Source organism: Eublepharis macularius, chromosome 3 (genome assembly GCF_028583425.1).
Source record: "Eublepharis macularius isolate TG4126 chromosome 3, MPM_Emac_v1.0, whole genome shotgun sequence".
Classification (NCBI taxonomy): domain Eukaryota; kingdom Metazoa; phylum Chordata; class Lepidosauria; order Squamata; family Eublepharidae; genus Eublepharis; species Eublepharis macularius.
In genome coordinates, this window is record NC_072792.1 from 96,098,602 (window position 1) to 96,109,294 (window position 10,693).

General features: G+C 39.4%; 1 protein-coding gene across 2 annotated transcripts in view; it reads right to left on the bottom strand.

Moving 5' to 3' along the window:
- DOP1B (DOP1 leucine zipper like protein B) overlaps positions 1-10,378 on the bottom strand; it is a 100,136-nt gene extending 89,758 nt beyond the window's left edge. Inside the window, exons 1-4 of one of the 2 annotated variants that reach the window (XM_054974603.1) lie at positions 10,307-10,378; positions 10,013-10,126; positions 9,678-9,767; positions 6,891-7,061 (exon numbers count right to left, since the gene is read on the bottom strand). In XM_054974603.1, the coding sequence (XP_054830578.1) occupies positions 6,891-7,028 (138 nt within the window). In that variant the 5' untranslated portion in view covers positions 7,029-7,061; positions 9,678-9,767; positions 10,013-10,126; positions 10,307-10,378. Of the gene's footprint in view, positions 1-6,890; positions 7,062-9,677; positions 10,127-10,306 lie in introns of both variants that reach the window. The other variant, XM_054974602.1, reaches the window with a different exon arrangement.
- Between the last annotated feature and the right edge of the window lie 315 nt (positions 10,379-10,693).

Below are 10,693 nucleotides of genomic sequence, written 5' to 3' on the forward strand. Positions count from 1 at the left end.
GAATCAGCATGAAAGTAGCAATAGAACTGTACACCAACTATGGTCCTCAGGCAGCCATTTGTCAGTTATCCCATCACTTAGGCTGGCCCATTTGACATCGACCTGAATCTGAGCTTCTTCCATTGTGGCCCCTGATCTGTGGAATGAAGAGATGAAGGAAGGCCCCTCCTTGGAGATCCTTCAGGAAAGGCTGCAAGTCTTGCTTGCTTGCTGGGGCATTTAAGGGAATTTGAATGTCAGGCAGGGAAAGGGAGGGAGGAAGAAACTTGGGGTTTGTTATATTATTTTGGTTTTAACTGAAATTATTGTAAGCCACCTTGAATCACATGGGAAGGCAAAATATAAGGCTTTTAATAAAAAAAAAATGAACAGAAAACTTGCAGAACAGTAACTACCTTATATATGCTTCACTGTTATCGCACACAGCAAAAGTGTAACAAGAAGAGCCCATAATATATTACAAGGTATTCCTGTAATGAAGTCAGCTACTTGCAAACAAGTAGTTTCGCCCCAAAACAATTAAGTATAGGCATTAGTTACACTGAAGCAGGGATTTCTTCATTATCTCTCCCTCCTTCGTCACACTTGTTAAAAAGTCTTGAAGCCCAACATTTATCCTCTGAAGAAACTCCCAGTTGTATACAGGACTGCAGTTTAAAGGCTTGATTTACAGCTAATACATAGTATATGAAACTCTCCAAGGAACTGCAGGGCAAAGGAATTTACCTCCTCCCTGCTCTTTCCTGCTTCCTACTCACCCAGGAGCTTCTTCTCATACTCCCCCATCTCCTCCAGCTCACCCCTCCCAATCTCCTATGAACTGTGTTAAACAATATAGCATTATTCATAGTTCACAATACCCAAACATGGTTCAAGCACTAGAATCACAGCTTAGATCAGCTAAGATCAACTAAGTATTAAAGAGTCCAGAATCACCTTTAAGACTAACCAACTTTACTGTAGCGTAAGCTTTCGAGAACCACAGCTCTCTTCATCAGTTGCATCTGACAAAGAGAACTGTGGTTCTTGAAAGCTTATGCTACAATAAAGTTGGTTAGTCTTAAAGGTGCTACTGGACTCTACTATTTTGCTACTAAAGACTAACACGGCTAACTCCTCTGGATCTAAGATCAACTGAGACGATTTCAAGCAGTCACACAGATTGTCTTCACTCTGACAGATAAAGGCAGAACTCTCTGATGATAATGCAACCATTTGTCATATGCCCTGCTCTTTTCTTCGACCAATATATCTGACTCATGGGTATTGCGTCAGCTGCAAGTGCTTCACAACATTTTCAAAGGAGATATCTCTTCAGCCATAACCACACAAAATTGCATGCTCAGTTTACCCTAGCAGTTCTCCAAGTTTAGCAATACAGGGAGCTCCATGTTGATCTGGGTGGATTTGATTTAAATAAAATCAATTTAAATGATGACTTAAATGACAGTTTAAGAGTGCAATCCTAAAGACACTTTCCTGGGAGTAAGCCCCATTGAATAGACTTGAGTAGGATTCTGAGTAGACCTGGTTAGGATTGCTCTCTAAATCACTAGTCAGTAAGGCTAGATTTAAATTGTGGTTTTCTACATAAAGACTTATTCTTTTCTACATAAAGACTCCTCGCACTTAGCTTCTTGTTCAGATCTATTCTACTCCCAACAATCTTCTATTCATTGAATTTTTTGAAACTTAACACTTAAGAGGTAAGGGGTTGGTTCTGTGTACAAATACTTGCAAAGGAACAATGGGATTAAGGTCTTTTTCTCAACGGTGTATGTTTATTTTATAACCTTTTTGCTGTGGGGAAGAGTGATCTTTGCAGACACAAATTCACAGTACTGAGAACTGTAAAATTAACCATCTGTGATAATATCTTCTAAATAGAAAAATTGCCCAATCATCTCATCTTACAGAAACATCTGGAAGAGCATGACATTGTGGATGGATTAATGGAATTTGTTTACCAAAAAATTTAATCATTGCATAAATATACAGCCTCATGCTACATAATTAAAAACGAATCCTTATTTCATGATGACAGCCTTTGAAATAGAAATACTAATAGAAAACTAATCTTTAGATAGATTTTTCCTCAAAAACATTTTATTTAAAAAATCTGATTAAAAAAACTGATTTAAATTTCAAAAATCTGATTTTTAATTTTTTTTTTAAAAAAAATCGATTTTTATGCCCCGATTTTGATCACAGACCCCTTTCAAAGCATGCAACAAGCCACACATGCCCCATAGAGGCATCTGGCTTCTACTGTTCTCAAAACAGCAAGGACCACACTAATAGCACTTAATCTTGCTTTTAAAGTAAAATGTCTATTCATGGCCTACAAGGTCAGGTCTTAGGTGGCAAATGATTCTATAGGGCCAAAGCTGAAAGAAACCCTGACCCACGTTCTAATCACTCACACCTTTGACTGGAAGACAACTGCATTAGACATAAAGCAACCTTCATATTCTCTAGTAACTTCTACCCAGAACAACTGAATGGGGTAGAAAGGCCTAAAAAACTTTCAGAGCAAAAAAAAAGGCTACCATCACACAAAACCCGAACTTCTAATATTCGGCTGAAAAGTGCCAGTGGCTATTATTGTTCATGTACAAAGAGTGGCGATTTCTGAAAAAGCACGTTTTTCACAAGTCACAGGAAAAACTCAGTACTTTCTGCAGTGAGTATTTTTTACCAACTCTATATAAAATAAAAGAGTATATTAAAGGTTGTATAAATAATCCTGAGAGTGATTATTGGCAACTCAACAGTATCTGTTGAACTGCTAATGAATGGATTTGCATACACAATCAAAATGCTGTTCAAAACAACACTCAGATGATTCTGTGTTCCCACAGTGAGCCTGAAGCCAGATTAAATGCAATCTGCTGATACTAAGTAGGTGTGGGTCTCTCTCTCTCTGGTACTGACCAAGCTACTTGGGATCAGTATCACCATGCGCACCACCTTGATTTTCCTGGAAGAAAAGCAGGATCTAAATATAACAAGGTAAGTTATGTGTAACAGAATGAACTTTGGAATTATCTACACATGGTGTGATACAACACATGTTCCTGTATCAGTGGCATGAGTTGTTATTTTATATCTATAGACAGATACTCTGCTATAATAAATTTGAGTATGGGTTGGTTATTGATTATGTTTTGTTATTATTTAGGTAACAAAATTACATGTGAGAAACTCTCACTTCACATTTCAGGTAGAGCTTCTTTTCAGTTTAACATGAAACACCAATTTAGGAATTAATATTGTGGAGTTACACAAAATTAAACAATTATTTGAATATAAGAGCCCTTTACTAGTATTAGAGATTTTCCTTGGCTTAATCCAACCATAGAATATAAAGAATTAAATGTTTTCAATCAGCTGACTGAATTTACTCTAGCACTGTTATCTATACCAGTTTGGTGTAGTGGTTAAGAACGTGGGACTCTAATTTGGAGAACCGGGGTTGATTCCCCACTCCTCCACTTGAAGCTAGCTGGGTGACCTTGGGCTAGTCACAGTTCTCTGGAGCTCTCTCAGCCTCACCTACCTCACAGGGTGTTTTGTTGTGGGGATAATAGTAACATACTTTGTAAACCACTCTGAGTGGGTGTTAAATCATCCTGAAGGGTGGTATATGAATCGAATGTTATTATTATTATTATACTTATCTAAAACACCTTCAGTTTATATCTATGGCATGGAAGCATCAGGTCTTAAGACAGAGCCCCACAACCATACATACAGTCCTATCTATTCCAAGGAAACTCCATTCACACAGCCTCAGGGGATATTTGGCACACCCACAACCACAGATGTAACAGAGTTCTATCTCTACCAATATAAACTACAAACTTCTATTCACAAGCCATAAGATGCCTTTTACATTTCTTATGTTATCTAGACTTGGATTACACCAACATTGCTACTGATATATGCTTCCAGTTTTTGGTAGATTTGCATTATTTGATGCAATTTTAATTTTTAATTATTTTGTACTGATTATATGCTAGAACCAGCTTCAGATATAATTTTAAATGATTTAAGTAAAAATGAATCAATAAAGCTTTTTTTCTCTCTATTAAGGTATGCATAGCTTTAAAAATGGTCACAAAGTTGGTATACTAACAGTGCAATTCTAAGCAGAGTTCTCCAGACTAAGCCTATCGAAATGAATGGTCTCAGACTGGAGTAACTCTTCTTAGGATTGCACTGTAAAGGTCAAACTATTTTCTCACTCATTTCTACACCATCACAACGTCCTAGTCTGGAATATCATCATTCCATCTATTCCATTCATGGCTGAATGGCTCTCAATAGGGTAAGAGATATGTAAAATTTCTAGAGTTTTTGAATGGGAATATAAAGCACTTCTGTCCTTTTTTTGGTATGTGTGGCATATTTATGAAATTTAAAGTATAAAGTATAACTATCTGCATTTTCTGTAAGAAAAATTTAAAGTATACTTATTACTTGAGAGAGAGTTGTAAACTGCTATGCTACTATAGTACAAGCATCTTTCACTTTTGCCATCTGAGAGAGAGGGGAAAAAAATAGAAGTTGAAGTTAGAAAATAAATTCTTCAGTGAACAAAAGTATTACTTGGGCAGAATCTCTCTTGTATAGTCACAACAGGCAAAACTACCAGTACATTTGATGATTTAAGTTGAACTTTGTTACAATAAAAACTAGCGTTAAGAGGCATGTTCTTCTAAAGGACGAGATTTTTGTTGATGGGAGGGAGAATTTATTAAGGTTTTATCTCACCCCACAAGTGATTCCTTGTGGAGCCCCAACAAAATATTCCCTGAGCCAAAGAAAATACGCTCTCAGATAAATTATTCTATGGTTTCCAAATGCTAGGCTTTTGAAAGGTTCATGTGAAGCTCTTGGTAAAAACCATCTGAAGGTACTGTGGCAATTCTGGGCTGTTTTGTGCCATCTCCTACCAACATTAATGAAAAGAGGGTATACAGACCAGTGTGTATCTTGGAACGTGTCACTTTTTAGTTAAAGTACAAGTAAAAACCCAGTAAAAGCAGCAAAGAAGCAGAGCCCTTATCTATATTCAGATGGAGATCAGTAACATAGGCTACCAGTGCTGTTTCCATCCCACAGACCATCTTGAAGCCAGACTGAAAGGGGTTTGGGAGTAGATAAATTACCTAGGATGAACTGGAGTCATTCTGTCTATTACTGCTCTCTCTATCATTTGCCCAGGAAGGGTAAATTAGAGACCAGTTGATAATTGCCCACATCATTCTTTGGTAGTGGTGGTTTTTATAGTAACAGACAAATGACTGCCTGTTTTAGAGATTAAAGTCAAGTGCTCTGAATCAGTGATGGATTTATAATGGACACTGGGGACTCAAAGATGTGACCATTTCAGTAACATGACAGTTGAGAATCCAGTGCACAAGTGGTGATCTTCACAGATCTCAGGATCCTGTGAACATCCATTACAGCAACCAGATCAAAATGATCCATAAATGGACCAGATGATATACTGCAAGTTTCTAAAATAGAAAAGAGTCCAGTAGCACCTTTAAGACTAACCAACTTACTGTAGCATAAGCTTTTGAGAATCACAGTTCTCTTCTTCAGATGCATCTGAAGAAGAGAACTGTGATTCTCAAAAGCTTATGCTACAGTAAAGTTGGTTAGTCTTAAAGGTGCCTCTTTTCTGTTTTGCTACTACAGACTAACACGGCTAACTCCTCTGCAAGTTACTAGTGGCTCAGCTATATTACAGCTAGTATCCAAATCAAAATGTGTCCGAGAGATTTTTTTTTACACCAGCTGAAGTCTCCGAGTTGATTTTGTGGGCAGACCTATATGCAGTGAATTACAGTAGTCTAGTCTCAATGTTACCGTGTCAATGTAGGGGGCCATCTTTCAGGCTAGCCTAAGTTGGAAGAAAGCCTTTTTTGCTGCTGCACTTACTTGCTTCTCTAGCAGTAGTGCTGGATCCAATACAACCCCTAGGCTTTTCCCTGAATCAGCTAGGATCAACAAAACTCCATCAAAGGCTGGAAGCGTATTTATGGCATCCAATTTCATAGTTACGACTGAGTTCCCCTAAAGCCTTTACACAGAGGTAATATGGGGGATAAGACTGTACCTCATAGAACCCCACAAGGTAATTCCCACACTGAGGATAGTCTCCAATAGCAACCCTTTGAGTCCATCCTACGAAGAATGATTTAAAACTAATCTAAGTCACATGCCCCGATACCTACTTCTGCCTCCAAACACCTCAGCAGGATGGCACGGTCTATCGTATCAAAGGCTGCGGATAGATCCAGGAGGAGCAACAATGAAGCATGGCCTTTGTCTACATTCAGGTGGAGGTCATCAACTAGAGCTGTCTCCATTGTTGTCCTGGAAGGCCTGGAGTGGGTCAGCTACTGTTCTCAACCACTTTGCACAGAAAGGGCAGATTAGAGACTGGACAATAATTGGCTACATCAATTTTGTCTAAGGATGGTTTTTTAAAGTAGGGGACAGATGACCGCCTCTTTGAGAGGTTGAGGGAAGGTGCCTTGAGTTAGTGACTGATTTATGAGAGACATCAAGGGTTCCTTTATGGTTTGTGTAACTTTATTAAAATAAGGGGGTGAGTGAATGTTTTGAGGAACATAGTTTTATGAAATTTTGATTAAAATTTGCTTTGAAACAGGTCAAACATACAAGAAGGTAAAGTTGAAAGTATAATTTCAAGCAACATGAGAAATTTCCATTGCCATTTGCATGCTGTATTTTCCAGTACCACTTCTCCAATTTGAGCTACATTTACAAAATTAATGTAACAATACAGGGCAGATGAATAGCTGGTGTACTTCCTGTAGAGATTTTGTTAAAAAAAATATGAGTTACTTTACCTTGTTGAGTTTTCCAAGAGACGATATAAGATCTGCCCATTCACTTGAAGATTCAAAGTTCCTCAAAGCTTTGTCAACTGCTGAGGAATAATTTCGGTACCTATAATCACCAAGCAGCTCCTGCTCTTCAGGATCCATTTTAGATTTTCATAGCCAAAGCTGTCTGGTAAGCTAAAACAAACAGTGATACAAATCACAATAGTATTGACATAATGAACTCATTCTTTGTCAGCTATGAAGTAAATATTCCTAATGAGAGATGGTAAACCTAAAATCAACATTAAGAAATAAGTTAACACTTCATGTATCACACTGAAAGAAGTTAACTTCACACAGAAGCCACAATGACAGCTTTGAAGCCATAGCTCAGTTCAAACAATGTTTCAATTTGAAAGAATCATCCAACGTTCCACAGGAAAACTTGGAGGTATCAGGGTCATCTGTCAATTATTTTACTGAAAATTTGGAGGTATCAGGGTCATCTGTCAATTATTTTACTGAAAATGATAAAAGTATTAGGTAGGTAAAGGTAGTCTCCTGTGCAAGCACCGAGTCATTACTGACCCATGGGGGGATGTCGCATCACAACGTTTTCTTGGCTGACTTTTTATGGGGTGGTTTGCCATTGCCTTCCCCAGTCTTCTACAGATAAAAGTATTAAATACAGCTAATACTCCTGTTTACATCATCTAGAGTGCCCTACTTTCCAGTATAAACTTGAGTTTTCCAGTTAAGTAATCACTAAAATCTGAAAATTATATAAATTGTATATAGACACATATGCTACGTATTATATATCGTCTAAAACTAACCAGTAGCAAATGATCAATATCCACATAAAAATCAGGTAAGCCTGTCATTAGCACCTAAGGGCTGAAACATTCACTATTAAATGGCAAAAAGGCTTTTGCTTTCATTTATTAAACTGGATGAAAACCCTTAGAGAATTACCTTTAATGTGAACACAACATGCAAAATTATTAGCTAGTGACCTCATCACTTCAGTAACACACTTTAGCAACACCCTCCCATTTCACTGTTTTAATTTCATAATATTTAGTGAAATAAATGTAGTGAGCATGACTTTACAGTACAACCCTATTCAAATTTACTCAGAAATAAGTTTGCATGCAATAAAATTAACAGTGTCATCCTAAGAATTACATTCTTCTAAGCTCACTGACTTCAATGAACTTAGAAGGTTGTAACTCTGTTTAAGACTCCTCTGTTAGACCCAAGTAAATGTGTTTAGGTAGCCTCAGCCGCCTAATTGTCACCAAGCTGAAGTGATCTGGATTCATAGCCACATGGAAGCAAAAGCTGAACATTTTCCTCAGGTTTTAGTGATTAGGTTAATTATTAACTCTTAATGAAAGCACAACCAAGTGTAAATAGGAGGAGTTGCTTTTCTATGTTGGCACTTAAACAAGTTGTTTAGTGGAAGTTTTAAAGTGAGCCTAACTGACACCTTCACAATTTTAGATATCAACCAACATGGGGATTTTGTCAAACACCTTAATACTATGCATGGTGGCTGAAACTTAGTACTGCATACCTTGTCTGAATTGTTGGTCTTGGTTTCAAGGTAGGTCTATTGTTTACTGAGGCTAAACATTGATTTTTATCAGTTTGGAATTTGCTATCTAATCACTTCAGTGTATATTATTGTTAAGACCAGGAAAAAGTCAGCTATCAGTTTAGACTCACTGGCTCAAATTACTGCATAAATTAGTTTTTCAAATGGCCTGAAGAACATATAAGACACACTAGATATTTTGAACAATGAAGCTGTCATTAGCATATAATTAAATGACTTGAGGTCAAATGGTGCACAGACTGTAGTACTCAAAGACTACAGTCAGGAGGACCTTACAAAAAACTTAAGACGAATTATGTATGTCCAACAGGGCCCCTGACTAGCATTTCTTAAACAGCAGCCACTACAGAAAAAGCTCTTAAAATTCAAAGTGTTTTAAAAAGCAGTTTGCATTATAGCTTGGAGTTTTGTTTTTCCAACAGCAAGTTTCCAACTGCAGCACGTTCAAGCCCTTGGCCATTCTTAAAGTAGCTCTTTGGATACCGGTCTTACTGCGAAACAGTCCATTTTGATATTTTCATTATATATTTCAAGATATTTTTGCACTTTGTATTTCTCGTATAGTAGTAGATTATGGCAAAGAGTTAGGTGAAAACACCAGATGAGCTTCAGACCTAAACAGATATTTGAACTTGTGAATCTCCAAAATTCACGCCAAACACTTCCATCATACTGATGTAACAATTCCCACTTTACCCTACAAATGTATAGAAGGGATGGAATCTAACACACAGCTCACTAGATGCATGGTGTTTTGGGGGTTTGGTAGCTAACTGTGGTAGCTCAGAAAGTAAACGAGAAGCACAAGGGAACAAACATTAAAGGGAAAAAACGCAAGCATCATAAAACAAAATGCACTTTAAAAACTATACCCAACATTTGTTTATAAAATACAACTTCTGATTGATAATCAGAGAGGACTTTGCAGTGGTAGGCGATTGATGTTTATCCAGATATAGTTGTAATACATTCCACTACCCTATCATCTCCATTACAGGAGACTCTGCAGTGATGCAAGGGGATCGTTTCCACATAGGAGAATGAAAACCGTTCACCTTTAAGGTACCATAAGGACCCTGTTCGGTTTTGCTGCAACATAGCTACTATCTCCCCGCCCCCGCCTTACTGCAGTCCTCAAAAGTGATGCATTGCCCTGCAGAAGACAAACCAGTTCTAGAGAGTCTGTTTACCTTGGGGCGGGGGTTAAAGCAGCACTTCCCTCGGTTCACCTAAACAGGGCTCCCTCCACTTCAGCTGAGCTGTACGGGCGTGCCTGGTGCCTGTGTGAATAATGGAGAAAGGACGCTGCGCGGATTATGCAGGAAGTCTCCCCACCTCCTCCTTCTCCTCGCTTTTGACAGGCGCTGCCCCTTCACGGCAAACAAACACTACCCAACAGCTGTGAGACAAGAGTGTCAACATAACAGCGGCTCCAACTCCCAGCTACAGCCGCCACCGAGGAAAGCTGTAGAATCTCACAGAATCCACAGCCAGGGAGTGTGTGCGTGGAGGGAGGGGACAGTACCTTTACCGCCTATGCCCTTGTCCCCACAGGTGCAATTCAAGATAACGGACATCGCATGCATCATAAATAGAAGGGAGGCAGAGAGACGACTTTGCTTCTCCGGCTTGAATGCATCTGAAGAGGAGGAGAGGGAAGGAACTTAAGCCCACGAGTCGGTGATAAAAGAGGAAGGGGCTCCCTTTCGCAAACCCAGCACAATACCCCCCCCCCGGTCCCGGAGGAAAGAAGCAGGAGACGCTGCTTCGTGGAGCATGGTCCCTGAAAAACGCATTTGCCTCTCCCTTCCCTACTCACCAGCGGAAAAAGAAAGTGCGGGGAGAAACGAGCTACTTAACGCCGATGGCGCTACCGCAGTTCCCCTTGCCGGTGCTGCGACGTGTACCGAGGAGAGGAGGGGCGGGGCGGGGCTGAGGCAGAAGCCCGGGACTAGGAGGGAGGGGCAAGCCAGGGAGAGGAGAATGGAACGCCCCGTCACCATGGCGACCGGGCCTGAGGAAGAGTGGCTGTTCTTCCTTTCGCAGCTCAGGCCGCTGGGCAAGTACCACTGCGGAGGGCGTCCGCTGGAGAAGAAGAGAATATGGCCAAGACCTACGGGTCATTTTCAAAGCGGTAGGAGTTCCTTCTATCCATGGTCTTCCAGTCCTAACGCTTTTATGATCGCTACCCTGCCCGGAGACGAAC